This window comes from Dendrobates tinctorius, unplaced genomic scaffold (assembly GCF_039654945.1).
Source record: "Dendrobates tinctorius isolate UK_male_01 unplaced genomic scaffold, ASM3965494v1 ptg000143l, whole genome shotgun sequence".
In the NCBI taxonomy this organism is placed as follows: Eukaryota; Metazoa; Chordata; class Amphibia; order Anura; family Dendrobatidae; genus Dendrobates; species Dendrobates tinctorius.
This window is the reverse complement of record NW_027361810.1, coordinates 42617058-42637048: the sequence shown is the minus strand read 5'-3', so window position 1 is coordinate 42637048 and position 19991 is coordinate 42617058. Positions and strand designations below refer to the sequence as shown.

The window sequence follows — 19991 nt, the reverse complement described above, 5'->3', positions numbered from 1 at the left end:
CCCATACAGGGTGTGTTTGGTGGGCGAGCCCATCCCGGGTGTGTTTGGTAGGTGAGTCCTTTTCATCATGGCTGCCAGGATATAAACTATTAAAATGTTACATTGATTGACTTTTTACTTCAATACAATTTCACCTCTCATGCCACCCTTATTTTCATTGTGCATATGTCACTATTAACTGATTGCAGTTTAACTCTTCCACTTTGACTATTACTTCCAGGTTTTTTCCCCTTTGGTTCACCCACCAACACAAGTCAATTTGTGTCTTCTGTGTTGGGACAATTACCATTATGAATTTTGTCTTTTAATCGTTTTTTTGCCATAAAAGTTATCAAATATTATGATCAAATTTTCCAGTCCTGTGGTTTATTTTTATTGACCTCTGCTTCATGCTAGTGCTAGAAACCCATATCTGCCGGTGAATAACATTTGGAGACATGACAATAAATATTTCCAAGAAATACCTTTGCTGCAAATTCTGTACTTTGAGATTTCAACTTTCTGCAAAAACAAATAAAAAACAAAAAAACAAATAAATCCAACTTGTCCAATAACAATTAATAATTAGTCTACAGGGGTAAACAAATGAATGCATTTCACTTCACGTCAGTTGTCAGTAATGAAGTATTGCAAAAAGACTCAATGATCGGTGTGATGAGAGAAAAAAACAATAAATTGTTTACATCTACGAGTGTATTTATAGAATTGCACGGTTTAGACAATGAAACTTACAGAGACCCGGACATGCTGGTTTTTGTATAATCTTCATCTATAATGGAGAATGCATAGAAGCAACAAATATTAATGTTTTTTTTTTGTTATATGCTCATATATTTAATATCCCTCCTAGAGATGAAAGGTTATGGTTAAAAAAGCCCCTGATCTTTCCCTCAAGGACCTTCAAATAGCATTCGGCCTTTCTGCATGACCTCATGCTGAATGACGGAGCAGGACTTTGTGCCCGCTGATTAGATGACTACGGTGCTCAGCCTCCCTGTATGTTTTCATGCTGAATAATGGACTAGGGAATTTGCAAGCCAACAGTAAAGAATCCGATCATTCTCTAGATCGAACCTCCGACTTGATACCGCATGTCGAATCAAGGAAAGACATGGCTTGTGAGTAAATAGTGGAAATCCATCATTCCCATTGGAAGAACACCTACGTGGCCATCAGCATTTAATGAAGATGTGTGAATGGATCTCATTACCATCCATTTTCAGAATTCGGTGCTTGGTTTGGGGTCCTATGCTTGTTGAATTGAAAAATGTAGAGACCAGTACCATGGAAAGAAACTACTCACCTTCAAGAAGTGATCCATTACATAGTTCCTTGTATATGACAATATAACCACTGTTGCCCAGCGCGCATGTCCGGCTTCGTCAGCTACGACTGTCCGGCAAGCAGACACTAGGAGAGGAGTGCGCTTGCGCGGTCGCTATAGCGACGCGTCGCCGCTCCTACTCCACGTCTGCGAACCGGTAGTCTCTTTGTTCAAGGAAGGTGACGTCAGCGGCACATGCGCCATGGGGCAGGAAGTGATGACACGCATTTGGGATGCGCTTCGGCGCGACTTAGTGACGTGGACGGTTGTTCCCATGTGATTGGCTGTCCACAGTATATAACGCCCGTTCAACAAGCCCATAGACACGCCTCCTGACGAAGAAGCGAAACGCGCGTTGGGGCGACAGGGAAGCCAGTGCCACACACTTTAACTATGTAAGTGCCTTGGTTTAAATACCTTTTATCTACTAAACTTTGATTGGGTTCATATCGTAATGCTATATGGTCGAGGTACTTAGTGATAGCTGAGTTGTACAATATGTATACCTGGAATCCATATGAACCTGTTGATTGGTTATGCCTGTTTCCACTGTGGAAAGTCCTTTTCAGTTCAGATGCATTTTTCATGGTTGTAACCTCTGTTTAGCATATGTATGAAGTCTTTATGCACTTATTCTATTATTACATACTGTCTTGGGCAATTGTGCAATATAGGCTCCCCATTTGGATAGCAGTGTTCCTATTTTATTTATGTTCTTTATTGAGTGATGTATATCATGCTATTGCATTTAATAAAATTTGTACATTTGGTAATTTAGACTCATGTCTTTTGGTGTATTACTTGTATTTTGAGTTTTTGCCTTAATTATATTCATTGGGTTTGTTGGTCACCTTCAAGAAGGTTTGAACACCAATTGGGATATTTGTGGTGTTACCTTACATTTATATTTACAAACATTACTATTGTAATGCCAATATATGATTAATTAAATGACTAATGTGGCGTAACATCGGTGACTATCTGGATAACCATTGGTCCAGACACCAAAAGCCGGCTTCACCATATCATTTATATGCAGCTATTTTATGACATGTAATACACTACATTGTTAGAATTGTATCTGTTCTCTCATTGGCCAATGATTAGCTAATGTTTCTAATGCTCGTTTTGTTTTTTCTATATGCTCAGATTTTTTTCTTTTCGGTTGGGTAGCTGGTGGAATATTTTTATATGATATATACAGTATATAAAAAAAATAATTTCATTTATAACTAATCTCTCCATAATCATTGGTGCACAAATTAGTTTCTGGAAGCGGTTCCGTTCCTTTTTTTCAATAGGAGTTCTGGCACCGCTTGCTCTGAGAAAGCAAGCGCTGTCAATAAAAGTGGCGGAAGTCCTAAAAATGGGAGCACTGAGCCTTTGGCCACGCCAAGGTGACTGAACTGAAGCCCCCTCGTTTGCATTAAAAGTTATTTTCTCAGGCAGTGCATGGTAGTATGATTTTTTATATTGACAGCTTAGATCCCTATTTAACTGTATAGTTAGTTTAAAATGCATTTTAGGGGTGACAAATTCCTTTTAATGAATTTACAATTGCGTGAACTGAGGGCATTAATAATGTTAATCTAGGAGCAGAATAACTTTTTTTTATTTTGGTGATTTATTGCTAAGGTGCATTTTCTGTAAGCTAAAAAGGGATGCAATAAAATCTCTGTGAAAGTTGGTAAGATCTGATAAACATTATAAAACCACCTGTATAAAGGATATCTCACAGGGGTTCTTTGAAGTTAGATCTAAACATTCTGATTAGTGGGACCGCCATTGATAAGAAGATGACAGACCCCCAGCTTATTTCCTACCCAGCAGCCCACATACATGTCCCTGCTGTGCAAAGTGCTGCACTATTAGGCTGGAGTCACACTAACCTGCGCAAAATACGCTCCGTATTTTACATGCGTAATACGGATCAATGACCACTAAATAGTGCTCCGTAGGTCATCCGTAAGCAAGGTGAGGTCGCATATTTTGCGCATGTGTGTCTCCGTATGTAATCCGTATGCAATCCGTATGGCGAGATTTTCTCGCAGCCTTGCAAAATGGACATTTAACGGTTTTGAGGCCTGCAAACTATTTAAATCATTAGCCTGCACCCTATTTAGACACTCAGAAACAGGTGGCTGCCTACATTCTGTACATTTCTCACCTTGCTTTCACGAGGTGTGTTGGTGTTCTTTGTGCAGCATGTCAGAGGGTCTGACATTCAATGCAACCGAGCAGGTTCTCTTTACCTGGCTTTTGTCACGGCGCTTTGGCCAACCATATCCTGTGATAGTGGATCCGCGGAGGAGGAGACGCATGTGGGTCCATCCACTTTTGAGGCAACGACTCACAAGAGGGCATTTTCACCGCCTCTATTCGTCTCTGCGGGAGCATCCGGACAAACTTTACCAGTACTGTCGAATGAGCATTTCCACATTTGATCGCCTCTTGGAGACAGTGCGCCCTGGGATCACATTTCAGGACACTAGGATGCGCCAAGCCATATCTGCAGAGGAGCGACTTCTACTCACAATACGGTATGTACTCCACAACCACATTCTCTATGTTCATAATGTGTGTGTTAATTTATGTTTTTTGGCCTTCTTGGACAATGTTTAATACCCTCATCTAACTCAAAATATGTTTCACCTGACACAGCACAATGTTACATCTAATATGTCCTGCATATCACTTATTCATTGTGCCACCAAATATGTGTGTGTTGTTCTCTCTCATTTCCTACCAAGTTTGGTCGGCATGTAACTGATTTTTTTTTACTTTAGCCATTCTAACCTGGACTATTTCTGTTGTTCTACAGCTTCCTGTCCACTGGCCTGTCTTATGCCGCCCTCCACCATGAGTTTCTCATTGGAAAGTCCACCATTTCAGGCATAGTGAGGTCTACATGTGCCCAAATCTGGACAAGACTCCATCAGGTGTTCCTACCTGAGCCCAGGATGGAAGACTGGTTAAGGATTTCAAGGGACTTTGAGGAGGACTGCCAGTTTCCAAATTGTATTGGGGCCCTGGATGGCAAACATATCAGGGTGCGTAAGCCGCCGAACTCAGGGTCCCAATTCTTCAATTATAAGCAATACTTTTCTGTTGTATTGTTGGCTCTGGTAGACCCTCAATACAAGTTTATAATTGTTGACATTGGGGCCTATGGAGTCTTCAATACTTCCATAATGGGTCGGCGGCTACGCACCAACCAGTTGGATCTACCACCACCACGCCAGCTACCAGGCTCCCCCGAACAATCAGTCCCTTATGTCCTTGTGGCAGATGAGGCCTTTCAGTTATCACGTAATGTCATGAGGCCATATCCCCGGCGCAACCTTGACCACAGGCACAGAATTTTTAACTTGCGCCTATCACGTGCTAGGCGACTGGTGGAGTGTTCCTTTGGGATTCTTTGTGCCAAATGGCGGGTACTCCAGTCTGCCATTCAGTTGAGTGAGCAAAATGTGAATGAAGTTGTGAAAGCCTGTGTTGTTCTGCATAACTTCACCAGGATACATGATTGCTCCTCCTCTGATGGTGTTGTGCGTAGGCCGGACAATGTGCGCAGGGTGAGACCACCTATCATCCCTCAACGTAGACCGCTCTCTGGACTCAAAGTGCGTGATATATTCACTAATTACTTTATCTCACCTGAGGGGGCAACTTCTTGGCAAGAGAATGCTGTGTCTATGTTCTAATTTTTTTTTGGTCAAAGTGTGTCTAAATATATATTACTCAAGCCTTGTTATGATTCTATGAGTGTTTCTTTGCATTGGTTGGTGTCTGTTAGTATGTTGTGAGGGATAGTGAGAAATCACACAGAGACGTTAACTAGAGTAGACAAATTTTTAGTTTTGCCTTTTTTTTTGGGTTTTGCTTAAAGGCAAACATAATTTTGCCATAACACAAATTTGGCAATGGCCAAAATGACCCTTTGGGCCTTCGTTAACTTGATGTAACATTAACATACCAGAAAAAAACTGCAACAAACATTATGCAATAACAACATTGCTGCATGCCTACATTAACCTGGAATAGGCAACAAAGGGTGAGCTCCATCACCAAAATAAAGTCAATAAGATAACACTCACATTTCCTCATAATGTTTTCCAAACATAGAAAGATTCCACCATGACAGGCAAGGCTACCTCACATCTTTCACACAGATATTACCTGTCTGTAGAACAGACAATATTTAAGCATGCTATACTGGAAAGGATGAAAATACAAAACTCACTTGTTAAGACATAGAGAATGCTGGTCGCATCAAATTGGTTTACTAGAGAATGCTAATAACAAAGTTGACTACTTAACTAAGGCAAGCACACCTTTCCTATGCATTAACAAGTGATTAGTGTATTTTCATCCTTTCAGGTAACAGTATAGCGCATTTAAATATTCTCTTTTATACACACATGTAATATCTGTGTGAAAGGCGTGAGGTAGCGTTGCCTGTCATGATGGATTGTTTCATATGTTTGGAAAACATTGTTTACAAATGTGAGTGTTAAATTATGTTCTAAATGTTGGTGAAGGAGAACACCTGTTTTTTTGTCTAGATTAGAAGCACCAGTTACATGTCACTGGACATCTCCAAAGTTTTGATTCATAAATCCTCATATGTAGGGGAAGGGGAACGTGGAGGATCAGCCTGTGGGTGCTGCTGGACATTGTGGCCAACATCGCCCTGTGTGGGGCCATACTGTTGTCCATGATGCTGTTGTTGTCCAGCCTCCTGGGCCTGTTGGTGATACTGGCCAGAGTAATAATGATGATGGTGAGGGGCTTCTTGTTGGCTATGGTAGGCCCGTGGCTCATACCCACCAAGAAAGCCAGATCGTCCCCAACCAGGTTGGGACCAGCCTCCAACACTGGGTGGGTACAAGTGGCCATATTGGTGGGGTTGGCTTGATGAAGACATTTGGGGCTGCGGAATAGAAGGATGGGTAGGGGGAGGAAGGGGTTGAGGTGTTGGCCCACGTATTAGGGGCTGTTCAGACCCTGCTTGAGCACGCATCTGTGTGGATGGTCTCATGCGCATTAAATTTCTTGGTGACAGCTGCCACCTCTCCAGAAATTCAAACACCTCATATGGGGTATTGGGGGGGGTGCTTGCATCAAGCAGGATCTGAATACACCCCCTAATACGGAGCCTGACCTCACGGGTAAGGGCACGGAGATAAAGGGTGAGGCTACGTGCATAGGCCTCCTCACCATCATCTGTAGTGACTCTGGACAAGTAATTCAGCACCCCAGTGTCCACATTGGTCCTGCTCTCTTGAATGGCGACCTGGCGCCTTCTTCTTATTCGCCGTGTTGCTAGAGCAGCCTGTGGGGAGGGCCTGATCTGGGCAGTTGGGCTGCTGCTCAAGTTGCCCATCTCTTCCAGGATGGGTGAGGTTGCAGCTGCAGACCGTCCTGGTGGTGTGTTGTGTCGGGCAGCCATTGTGTGCTCTTGTGATGCCTCCTCTTCAGACATCCTTCTTGTAGGGGGAGAAGATGGGCCAGCCACCTCATCCCCTACAGGATCAATAACGGGCTCTGCCTCTGAGGCCGTTCCTCGATCCGTAAGGTTAGATTGAGTTCTGTTATGAAATAGAACAGAGGCAAAAATACATCAATATTTTTGTCCCTGTAAAGTATTTGTGTAATGTTTTTGTGTCATGTGGTGTGAGGTATCTACTTACGGTCTCAGAGCCAGAATTGGGGCGAGGAAGTTCAGCCGGTCATAATATATATATTTCCGCTTGACATGGCCAGCATCCCCACTCCTGGACCGCTGCTGGCGTTCCCGGCGGTACTGGTCCCGGATACTTCTCCACCGTTTCATCACATCTTCCACTGCAATGTGACAGGAAAGATTGTCAAACTCACATATTTGAGAGGTCACATTTTCAAACAGTAGTCTAGGCATTGGGCCTTATGGGGTGTGCGTTCTACCCATGGTGGCATATGTAATTGGGCCGATACCCAGGGTCTCATTAGCTCCCATGAAACTAATTTTTGTGGCTAGGAGGATGAGGAGCTTGTGGCCTAAACCCCTAATTATGGCTGTGTGAAGCCACGTGTCACATCCTAATGTAACGGCCTCATGAGGCTAAAATTACATGCCCAGGAAGGGGGGGGGCTGATAGTAGAGTCATTTTATAGCGCGCGCTAACGTTAATTACATTTTTATGGGTGCACTTACGAATTTTCTGCTGCTCATCACGTGGTCTGTCACCGAAGTCATGGTACATCTGGCGACAGATGCGCCTCCATGACGCCTCCTTTCTTGTGCGGTTCGCATAGTTTGCATCGCGTGGGTCCCATATTTCTGGACGCTCCTGCACCAGCACAATTAGCATCTCCACATTTATGTAAGTGGACGCCATGCTGCTGCTGTACTCCGTGGAGGCGGACTTCCTGGATGTCTGGAGCGCTTTTTGAGCTCATTTGCATGTCTACGCTTCCTGATGATGGATTGACCCATTTCCTGTTCACCAGCCAAAAGACCTGCGTATTGCTCGTGTTCAGTGTGTAATCCGTATTTTTTGCGCACCCATAGACTTGCATTGGCGTGCTACGGGCGTAGTACGCTGACAATTGCAGCATGCTGCGAGTGGCACGCAGCGTAGGATACGGAGGAGAAATATACGCCTGGTGCGAGTGACCCCATAGAGAATCATTGGTCCGTGTCTAATGCGTGCTTTTTGCGCCTCTCACGCACCCGTATTCCTCGCCAGTGTGACTCCGGCCTTATTGTAAATTTCTCAAGCTACATTCGGAAAGTGGTTTAAAAAAAAAAAAATCATAAAACAAATATTTACCTTCTGGGTCAAGAACTTCCAGCTTTCCCAATGCCTGGAAAAGAAATCACAGTCAGAAAAGGACCATAAAATAGTGTGCAAACAGTCAGAACTGCGAATGCAGCGCACACGCACGATTCAGAACAACATGCGCTTGTCACAAAGAACGAATCGCCCACATGACCGCACCTCCTGGATGTCTGGTGTTACCATTACACTTGGGCATGGTCAGTCACGTGAGACTGTGCGTTTGCCCATTCTGACACAGAACTTGAAGGGGTATTCCCATCTCCAAGATCCTATCCCAGTATGTAGTAGGTGTAATAATCATAATATTAGCAAATACCTACAATTAGAAATGCTTATATTATTACTAAATACTGGGATACGGTCTTAGAAATGGGAATACCCTTTTAAGAAACAGGAAATAAAACAATAATCTAGATCTACACAGAAGTCATTTGGGTTATCAGCCAGAAACACAAATCCAGCACCACTGCAGATACAGTATTTTACATACTTTACATTGCGTTTCCCTTTCAGTTAGGAAAGGACCAGATTATAAGGAGAGCAAGTCAGACACTAGCTATAGATCTAGCATAGTTCTATCATTATGCACAGACCACACAATAGGCCAACTCAAATCACAATAGGCATACAGATTCAATCAAGGGCAATGGGGTCACAGGAACAAAGCATTATACCCCTGGTCATCCGAACCTGCCTGGTGGGATCGGCTGACAATCTAATATGAATGGGGGCCTCCCAACTCATGGATACCTCTGCATTTTCCTATTAAATTTATTAGGACATTATAGGAGCCTTGCCAGTCTGAAATTAGTCACACCTTGTTAGGGCAGTTTCACACGTCAGGGTCTCCGGTACGTGTAGTGACAGTTTTCTGACGTACCGGAGACACTGACACACGTAGACACATTCGAATGAATGTGTCTATGCAGATGTCAGTGTGTTTTCACAGACCGTGTGTCCGTGTGCAAAACACGCTGACATGTCTGTTTTTGTGCAACAGCATGGATCACACAGACCCATACAAGTCAATGGGTCCGTGTAAACACGTACCGCACACGGATGCTGTCCGTGTACGATCCGTGTGCGTTTTTAAAAGTCAAAGGGTTAACATTGAAAATAATTTTTCGGACACACGGACAGCACACGGATGGTAAACACGGACATACGGATAGCACACAGATGGCATACGTATGCATACGGATACGGATACGGATAGCTCCGGTACTGGAATTATCTGGACGTGTGAAACTGCCCTTATCCTACTGTTCAAGATTGCCATGCTAGTACACAATCTGGCTATTGCTGTGGCCAAAAAGCTCACCCACCTGCGGCTGCCCGATAGCTGCATATAAAACCTTTCAAACTTTGGGTGCAGCTAGTGGCAAAATTCAGGTGTGCTGGATTTTGGCCATAGCTACGCCTACACACAGTTGGACTGTGTGGGTTTTAAAACAAGCATAGTCAAAGAATCACTGCAGCTGAAATCCTACTCACCAGCAGTTGTACCAATGCATGAATGATCTTATGCATATACTACACAATAAAAAAAACACAAAAACTGAGCTTGGGATTAAGTTGGCATACAATTTTTTTTTTCTTTGTATTTTTGCATTTTGTGCAAGCCAGGGAGCTGGATATTACATTTAAACAGCTTTCCATGGCTTGTATCTTCTGTTTGGGATCAGGTCTTTTGTCTGCCCTTATACACATTGAGGTCAACTCTGACACATGGTATGACACATGGCAAGGTTTTTAATATTAGACAGTGTAAGACCATCCCAAACAGGGTCACCTTGCCGATGGTGGGATGGCTTTCATGCTTTTTTTTTTTTTTAATCAAAAACAGCGATTACTAGGAACCCTATGTTATTTAAATGCACTTTTGCTTGTTTTACCTATTTAGTTGCAGCAGGGTATATGATCATTTTGTTTCTTGTAGGCTTTTTATATATACTAAACAATGTGTGGGAGAACACAGATCAAATGCCCAAGTGTCCCAGGTTAGGTAGCTTTACACTATTCATCAGTCTTCATGATCACACGTTTAGACACTTTACATACAGGAAGGAAGGGTCTCACCTTGGATAGATTGACTTTACAAGCGACTCCACTGACTTTAGTCCTAAAAAAAACCCCAAAAAACATAGCACAGTATGTATACATATACATATATATATATATATATTCCCAGAAAATACATTTTATTGGCTATTTCAGGCCTGATTGAATGTAATTAAGCTTCCAGTCTCTTTTACAGCATTTTTTTTTTTTTTATAACAAAGAAATAAAAGTCATCATTTTTCATGTTTTCTACAAGCATTTATAATGCTTTAGATTTTTTTTACCATTGAAACGCCTATGGATAAACATAAGAAAGCCACACAAAGCATGCTGTATTTGAGAAAAAAAAAAAAGCACCTAAAAGTCTTTAAAAAAACAGCACAATAGATTAAGTGTGCGTAATGTACCATCTAACTGCTACATTTATAAAGCAAAATATGTCCCACTCCCCCCAAAAAATGCATTGAAAACTGACACTGTTGTGAAAATAAGACTCTTTCACACGTAGATTTTTTTTAGGTAATTTTTTTAATACCCACGTGTAAACAAACACCACATATAAGCCCTGACTCACCAAGCAGTTTATGCATGAATTATGATGTAAAACTGATTAAGATGTATGTGACCAAAATTTGGCGCAACACCCCAGAAAATTGCAAATTTTGGCATTTCCAGCCCGGGCGGCTCTGACAACTTTTTTTGATCTGACTGGAGATGACACGTCATTATGGCTTCTCTGCTCAGATCAAATAGTCGGTGCGCACAAGTCCGGGCACCATGTGGCGGTATTTTTAGACAGTGACGTGTACTCGACGTCGGATGGATTCCCCTCTCATTACTGTGATCTGAGCGTAGTAACCACAACATTATGACTGCTCTGATCAGTGTACCTGTCGGTGCGGGCACCGGGGCGGTGGCGACTTCATCCACTGTTGCCACTGAGTATACAGCATTTGGAAGATAAAAAATATTAAATGCGCCAAAACCCCCCCCCACAAAACACTGCAACAACACCCAAAAAATAATCACAGTCTGTATTGTGACTTCATTGTAAGTAGCTCCATGCTTTCCAATGGAAATCCCCCCTCCCTGCTGCTCAGGACACCAGAGGCAGGAGCCTCCATACCAGGCAGGCAGCTCAGGGATGTCATTACCTACTCATCCTTCGACCCCCCCACAGATGGCTGCTGTTACCGGCACGACTCCCGGCTGTGGACGGAGAAGCTGCATCAGACCTCCCGGACCCGGACGGAGCAGATTTCTGTTTGCAGATCCGTTTCCTTGGTAACCGATGCACAGGGGGTTGTAGAGAAATCCTCCCGGTCAGGAATAGAGACTGGAGAGAAACAGTTCCGCGGTCAGCTGCCTCTATGGCGCCACCTTTCGGTGAGCGTTCGTGCAGTGCTGCTGAGGGAAAAGCGATGGTTTTTCTGCTTTATCACGTGCTGTAAATGTGGGGACGGCTTATTCTGTATATGGAATGGCATAGGAGGCTGTATATTACACGTCCTGCCTGCTATGGATGCTGTATGTCCTTATCAAACAGCACTTAGAGCTCAGCTGCCAGGTGACAGGAGGGGGCAGAGGACATAAGTGCTGTTGGCCTATAGCCTCAGTCAGAGGAAGGACTATCAGTCATTTTTTTTTACTTGTTTTTGGCTCGTGGCAGTATTCACCATTGATGTTTCAGAAGATTTTTGTATGTGCAAAAAAAAAAAAAAAAAAAATTCCTGTGTTCTCCTACCCATTACACAGTAAAAAAACCCCAAAAACTCCACAACACCTCAGCACTCAGCTGACAGCACAACATGCATATGGCAGAACCATTCACTCCAAGGGACAAGTTAGATCGGCGACTCATATCGAAAACACGTATGTCGCTTTTGTTGGTTTTTTTTTTTTTCAAATACATTTTGTAGGCAAAAAAACCCCCCCACAGATGTCTGAAAAAAATGGAACTAGAAATGATTAGAAAAATAAACTTTATTGAGAGAAAAAACTGGGAAAATTGGCACTAAAGGCAAAAGAGTGCGGGCACTCCTGTATATAGTAAAAGGATATACATACAATATACAAGGTTGTGACCAAATATAGGACACCATACAGGAGTAACCTTCCAAACATGCTTGGTAAACGCATACACAAGCTACAATAATGTATAGACAGATGGTGAAAAAGTGTGTACATATATGTATAGACACAACAAACAATATACAGTATATATACACCTATAAAGCACAAGCAGCGGTGCATCAGATATGATAATGTATATAAAAAAAACCCAAATAAAAAAAAGGACAAAAGGGCAGTAGATAAAATATAAGAATCGTATTATTGCAAAATTAATTATAAAAATATAGTATATAATATAGCAATGTAAGAACAAGGGAATCAGCGACACCTAGATACCAAACTCAAACTACGTCGATACAAATGTTAGCAGAGTCTGTATACGTCAAATACAACCAGAGTAATAATACAAAAATTCACAGTCCACTATATGTATGGTGAACCACCAATATGAGAATGCCAATAGGAAATTGCTGCCAGATATACAATGCAAAAAGATATGTATATATACTGTGTATGGTCACAAGGAGACGTTCTTAAAGTAAACATATATACTCACAAGTAAAACAGCCAATATCTCTCAAAAGGTGAATAATATACAATATAAAGTGCAATAGTGCAGTATGTGTGGACCAAAAAACGGACCTACAAAAGAGATATGTATAAAATGGCAGCAGCGTTTTTACCCATAAGATTCAGTGGTTCAAAAAAATCAATGTAGACATATAGGGCAATATAGACATATAATATCAAGGACCAACCTGGCTGGAGTGTGAACAGGGAGAACCCAACGCGCGTTTCGCTTAGTTGCTGCTTCAGGGGGCGTGTAGCCTGAGCCTATGACCAGAGGAGGTCTGACCTAATATTCGGTCTGCAAGTAAAGAAGAGGTGCAGTGTATAGAGTACAGGATAATCAGCTGCTGTACAGTAAGGCTTTGTGCACACGTATGCACAAAATTTCTGCATAAAAACAGGACTCCTTCCCAGAAAACGCGCGTTTTTTATGCAGATTTTTCCGCGCGTCCCTAGACACATAGAAAATAGCAAGAAATGCAGAATTCTCCGCGAAATTAATGATCATGCTGCGGTTTCTACTGCAAAGCGGTTTTTTTGCAGAAAAAAATACATCAATATGCACAGAAAGTGCGGAATTCATTAAAATGAATGGGAACCTTCTTTGAAGCGTTTTTTAAGCGGATTTTTTGGTGAAACCGTAAAAAAAACGCAACGTGTGAACACAGCCTCAGTCTCTGGGTGCGAAGATGTTGTAGATAATTCAAAGAGAAGACTGAACGAGGGTGCCCACGGCTGGTGGGATAATAAAAACTTATTGAATAGTGACACCTTTGTAAAAGTTAAGATGCATAGGAGACAAGGTATGGAAAACCATTGAGAGGATTAATGCCTATAGGACTGAAGTGGCATATATGTAAAAACAGAGGCACATGGGAAGGATATATATATATATACAAGGAAGGTTACCTGGATGATCAGAATGGTGAGTCACAGGCTCAGGCTATACATTATCCTGTCTGATGCACCACTGATTGTGCTTTATAGGTTTATATATACTGTATATTGTTAGTTGTGTGTGTGTATATATATGCAGTATAGACACACTTTTTCACCATCTGTCTATACATTATTATACCTTGTGTATGCGTTTACCAAGCATGATTGAAAGGTTAATGTGATTATACCTTATACTGCCAATACTCCTGATTCCTTCAGCTGGACAGCACACACACCCACACTACCAGTCTGTATGGTAGAATCATAAAATCATAGAATCGTAGAGTTGGAATGGACCTCCTGGGCCATCTGGTCCAACCCCCTGCTCAAAGCAGGATTCGCTAAGTCATCCCAGACAGATGTCTGTCCAGCCTCTGTTTGAAGACTTCCATTGAAGGAGAACTCACCACTTCTCGTGGCAGCTTGTTCCACTCATTGATCACTCTAACTGTCAAAAAGTTTTTTCTAATATCTAATCTGTGTCTCCTCTCATTCAGTTTCATCCCATTGCTTCTAGTTTTTCCTTGTGCAAATGAGAATAAAGTTGATCCTTCTACAATGTGACAGCCCTTTAGATATGGGAGGAGACACAGATTAGATATTAGAAAAAACTTTTTGACAGTTAGAGTGATCAATGAGTGGAACAGGCTGCCACGAGAAGTGGTGAGTTCTCCTTCAATGGAAGTCTTCAAACAGAGGCTGGACAGACATCTGACTGGGATGATTTAGCGAATCCTGCTTTGAGCAGGGGGTTGGACCAGATGGCCCAGGAGGTCCCTTCCAACTCTACGATTCTATGATTCTATGATTCTATGATTCTATATTTATAGACAGCTATTAAGTCTCCTCTCAGTCTTCTCTTTTGCAAACTAAACATTCCCAAATCCTGCAACCTTTCCTCATAAGACAGGGATTGCAGACTGGTCACCATTCTGGTCGCTCTTTTCTGAACTTGCTCCAGTTTGTTGATGTCTTTTTTAAAATGTGGTGCCCAAAACTGGACACAATATTCCAGATGAGGTCTGACCAAAGAGGAGTAGAGGGAAATAATGACTTCACGTGATCTAGACTGTATGCTTCTGTTAATACATCCTAGAATTGCATTTGCCTTTTTTGCTGCTGCATCACACTGTTGACTCATATTCAGTCTGTGATCTATTAGTATACCCAAGTCTTTTTCACATGTGCTGTTGCTTAGCCCTATTCCTCCCATTCTGTATATGCTTTTTTCATTTTTATTGCCCAGATGTAGTAGTTTGCATTTCTCCCTGTTGCTGGGACTACAGGTCCCAGCAACCCTAATCTTAGTGTCTGTACAGAGTCTGTGCTGCCCAGAGCTTCTGTTTCTCACTTGTCCTCCATCACTAGCCCCTGAAAAATGAATATGGCGTCGCCTGATCACAGAAGCAGATGTCACAGGAGCAGGTCCTGGAGGAGATATGACATCTGTGTTCCCACATTAAACAAAAAAAACAGATAAAAAGAGCGCAGCCATACTTCCCAATACCTAGTCACAATAGTAATGCACTGCTGGACATCCATGATAAAAGAAGAAGGCCACAATATCAACCAACACTATTTTTTGGGTTCAATTCAAAGAAAGCCCAGATGAACGGCACCAAGGCTCTAATTCACCAGCAACAAGTCGAGGATCAATCACAGACACACAGTGTATAAAACACTGCAGGGAAAAGCAGTGCTCAGCATCAGAAAAAACATGCTAAATTTGTAAAAAAAAGGGAAAAGATGCAGCACTCACCCAGATTTGCAGTGCAGTGTTTCTTTATTCAACCATTAAAGGTCACACAATAAAGGACACAATAATGTGACCTTTAATGGTTGAATAAAGAAACACTGCACTGCAAATCTGGGTGAGTGCTGCATCTTTTCCCTTTTTTTACACTATTTTTTGGGTTGTCTGTCCCTGTGGGTGCAAGCCGCTACCAGATGGTCATAGTTTATCTCCAGTGCAAACAAAAGGGTAGAGCATGTTGAATTATACTATGCCTTACCCTGTCCCCCCACCAACCCCTGATATCTGTCATCAAGGAAGAGTTCAGACATCCATGGTTTCAGCGGCTTTGACCAACATTTATCTAATCTATGTTGTATGTATTGTTTTTGGAATAAGTTACTCAACAAGTGCAAATGGATGTAAAGTTTGAGCCTCCTTGTGTTAGTTGCTCCCCACTGACCTAAAAGGGTTTTCTCATTTAACAGAAGTGTGTCCTGATTGCCAGGGTCCAGTTTCTTTAACTTTTAGCACTGAACTAAGGGAATCTGCATCTGGCCCTAATCTTTGAATAAATGTCTGACGTCTGACCTTGTAACATTTTGACAAGCTGCATAAGCCAAAACGGTAGTTGCTCTTATGGAACCACGTTTTGATCAAAGGAAGGTTGACCAATGTGTGCCCCATATACAACGTCGATATGCCCTATAAAGATATATGGACAGACTTGTGTTAATGAGATAAACCCTTTAAATGAGTTAAAAAGTAACTTAAAATTTGTGACCCCCAAATCAAAATCTCCAACAGGATCCCCAACTATAAAGGGTTTTTAATATTATTGGTCTTCTCACATAGGTCAAAGGGACCTTTTGGACCTTCTTAGGCTCCAGGGCCGTGGCGCAACTCTTGCACTTTACCATGGTTCGGCCGGCATATATCAGCTCTCAGCTTCCCTTTAATAATGTATTGGTCTTCTGAAATGGGCCAGAGGAATCTTTTGAATGACTCCAGGCTTTAGGGCCCAAGTGTGACTGCATCCCCCACTATAATGAAGCCCTCACTTCCACCACGTGTCGACATCACGGCATAGTTTGACAGTCAGTAATCTTACGTGTATGAACAGATAATTTGTTGTTTTACTGTCGTTTGCAAAGAAAAGCGTGTCCTCGTCTGCTCAGTGTGATCCCTTTTTATACGTGTATTTAAAAATGAAGGAGCTGGAAATCATTGTGTGCACTTATTCTGGTATAATAATCTGTATTGCTGGATATTAAAATGAAATTACGGTACGTTTGAGGAGTCTTTTTCTCATCGCCTTGGGTCATTTCTCAAACTTATGGTAAAACCTGAAAGGCAATAATTTTTACAGCTGTAAACTAAAGAGGAAGATTTGGTTGCTAATTACAGGATATATTGTGTACACATAAAGAACTCCCTGCGGCTTTTCTGCTCTTCGGACTATTTAATCTTAATACACTTGGAAGAAACAGAGTGAAAATAGGGAATTGTATCAGTGAGTAGTGCATAGTATTTTTCTGTAATTAACATCCCTGCCAACTTCTCTTAACCTTTGGCATTATTAAGTGGCTGCAGTTGCAACCATGGTCATCTTGGCACCCGTATGTTTAACCAGCCTATTAAATGGCATACTAGCATACAAAGGCAAAACTTGAAACTCTTGGATCCCAATGCAGAATTTCCAACAGGGTCCCCAACCATCATGGGTCTTTAATAGTATTGGTCTTCTCATATGGGTCAAAGGGACCTTTTGGATCTTCTTGGGCCCCAAGGCCGTGGCGCAACTCTGCACTCACTATGGTTTTACCCCTGCTGCCATAAAAAGTCCATGAGAACTAATATACTCTCGTATAATTTTTGGATTTATGTTAACCAAGACATCAGCAGCGATTACAGAATACAGTAGATATAAAAAGTACATACACCACTGTTAAAATGCCAGTCTTTTGACTTGAAAAAAAAATTACACCAAGAACAATAATTTCTGAATTTGTTCCACCTTTAATCTCACTCATAGTCTGTATAAATCAACTGAGGGATAAACTGATATATATATATTTTTTTTTGGGGGGGATTGGGCGAATGCAAATAACAAAACTAAAATAATGCGGATTCATAAGTGTGAACATATATCTTCTAATTGGGAATGTGCTTGTGTTCAGAATTAGCTAATTTCATTTAAACTCCTATTAATAGTAGTCAATGCACAGCTGTGGTCATTTACAGTGATTCTGATTAGCCCCATATAAAGTTTAGCTATTCTACTAGGATTTTCCTGATATTTTCTTAGTTGGATTTTACAGCAAAAGCCATGGTCCGTAAACAGCTAACACAGCAAAGGGATCTCATTATTAAACATTATTAACGTCAGGAGAAGGGTATAAAAAAATTTCAATTGCATGAAATGAGCATCTTAATCCTCGATCCTGGATCCTCGCTTTCCTCATTTTCACCTATTGAAATGAAAATCTGTATCCTGAGTCCTGGATCCTCCACTCTCTAATTCTTAATCCCATAAAATTAGCATCTATATCCTAGTTCTTGGATCCTCCACTCTCCTCATCTTCACCTATTGTAATGAGAATTTGTGTCCTCGGGCGTGGATTCCCCACTCTCCTCGTCTTCACCTCCTGAAATGAGAATCTGTGTCCCAGGTTCTGGATCCTCCACTTTTCTCATCTTCATCCCATGAAATTTCAGCATCTGTGTCCTCGAACCTGGATCCTCCACTATCCTTGTCTTCATTCCATGAATAGAGCATGTGTATCATCGATCCTTGATCCTCCACTCTCCTCGACTTAACCTATTAAAATGAGAAACTGTGTAATCGATCCTGGATCCTCCGCTCTCCTCGTCTTTATCTCCTGACATGAGAATCTGTGTCCTCGATCCTAGATTCTCCATTCTCCTCGTCGTCACCTTTTGAAATAAGAATATGTGTCCTCGGTTCTAGATCCTCCACTCTCCGTGTTCTCACCTCCTGAAATAATAATTTGTATCCTCGATCCTCAACTATCCTTATCTCACCTATTGAAATTTGAATCTGTGTCCTCTGTCCTTGATCCTCCACTCTACTGTCTTCATTTCCTGAAATGAGAATCTGTGTCCTCGGTCCTGACTCCTCCGCTTCATCCCATAAATTGAGCATCTGTATTCCTGATTCTGGATGCTCTTCTCGCCTTGTCTTCATCTCTTGAAATGAAAATATGTCTCCTCGAAACTGGATCCTCCACTCACTACTTCTTAATCACATAAAATGAGCATGTGTATCCTCGATCCTCCACTCTCCTTAACTTCACCTCCTGAAATGAGAATCTGTGTCTTCAATCCTACATCCTCCACTTTCCTCGCCTTTTTCCCATGAAATGAGCATCTGCATCCTCAAACCTCCACTCTCCTCGTCTTCATTTCTTGAAATGAGAATTTGCCACCAGAACACCAGTTTATATAGACTCACAGTCATTTTGACATCATGCTGTGAAAAAATAATGGCATCCAGTATTAGGTGATGTCAAAAATACCACCAGACGTCACATCCCCTGTTATTAACATTAACAACAAGTATTTATAAAATACTTGGCAACTAAAAGAGGAAGAACAGCTGGAAAGCTCCCAAAAGTTAAAGTGAATCTGGAAGGTGCCTGAGCGAGGTAGTTGTGGGCTGCCCCTGCTTGCTTTGTCACCCTACAGACAAATTGTGTCCCCATCCTGGTGTGCTGCTGTGTGTGTGGTACATCACATTTACTTCAAGCCTGCAGGCCTCCTACGACTCTAGGAGTTCCTCTTCTGGAACTATTGCAGCAATCAATCCAAGGGACACGAGATTCACAAAAAAAACAAACTTTTACTGGGTAACTGGCAGTCTTTACAGGCAGGCATAAAAGATAAGGCCCAAAGGGTTCTCATCATCTTTCCCACAGGTACCAGACACAACTTCAGCCCTACTTCTCAGTATAGGCAGAGCATCCCTCTTGCTAACTTCCTAGCCCTAGGGATTCTTCTTCGCCTCTCACTCCGCCTCTGAGAGCTTGAGTATAATATCTCCTGCAGCTTCGCAGGAAGCGTGTGCCCCCAAACTACAACGTTTATCTCGAGGTCACCTTACCAGCAAGGGGACTTGTGCTGAGGGATTCTCTGGCAATCCACCGCCCTGAGGTACTAGGCCCGTGTTGTCTCTAGCAGCCCTTAACCTGTCAGGGCTGCTTGTTGTCAACTTTCGCTCCACACACACTCCATTCCTGAAATTCACACTAACTCTCAGTTCCTCCCTCCCTCCCTCAACTGGGTCGGCCATTACAGTTAACCCTACCTAGGCTAAACTGCAGCCCCAGTAGGTTCTACCTTCAGAAAAACACACTAAACCCCTTATAGTGTCAGAAAGCAGACCATTGCCTCCACCACTCCTACAAATGTACTTTTACTTTGTCTAAAGTGTCTGAAGGTATTTATG

General features: G+C 42.1%; 2 protein-coding genes across 6 annotated transcripts in view; both read right to left on the bottom strand.

The window, feature by feature from the left end:
* The window catches only part of ERICH2 (glutamate rich 2), a 35629-nt gene extending 24030 nt beyond the window's left edge, over positions 1-11599 (bottom strand). Inside the window, exons 1-6 of one of the 5 annotated variants that reach the window (XM_073545846.1) lie at positions 11364-11592; positions 11100-11147; positions 10228-10270; positions 8140-8173; positions 733-769; positions 465-501 (exon numbers count right to left, since the gene is read on the bottom strand). In XM_073545846.1, the coding sequence (XP_073401947.1) occupies positions 465-501; positions 733-746 (51 nt within the window). In that variant the 5' untranslated portion in view covers positions 747-769; positions 8140-8173; positions 10228-10270; positions 11100-11147; positions 11364-11592. Of the gene's footprint in view, positions 1-464; positions 502-732; positions 770-8139; positions 8174-9473; positions 9575-10227; positions 10271-11099; positions 11148-11363 lie in introns of those variants that run through there. The other 4 variants (XM_073545844.1, XM_073545843.1, XM_073545845.1 and 1 more) reach the window with 4 other exon arrangements.
* On the bottom strand, positions 4829-8082 carry LOC141049404 (uncharacterized). The gene is made up of 2 exons (XM_073545842.1): positions 7018-8082; positions 4829-6915 (listed from the first exon to the last, which is right to left on the bottom strand). Exons 1-2 carry the CDS (start codon positions 7242-7244, stop codon positions 5937-5939), a joined length of 1206 nt encoding a protein of 401 aa, XP_073401943.1. The 5' UTR covers positions 7245-8082; the 3' UTR covers positions 4829-5936.
* Positions 11600-19991: the final 8392 nt, after the last annotated feature.

Coding starts and splice junctions, on each gene's coding strand:
- LOC141049404 (XM_073545842.1), bottom strand. CDS start 7,244: ATGCCTAGACTACTGTTTGAAAATGTGACCTCTCAAATATGTGAGTTT. Junction 6,916..7,017: donor CCAATTCTGGCTCTGAGACC/GTAAGTAGATAC, acceptor ATTTCATAACAG/AACTCAATCTAACCTTACGG.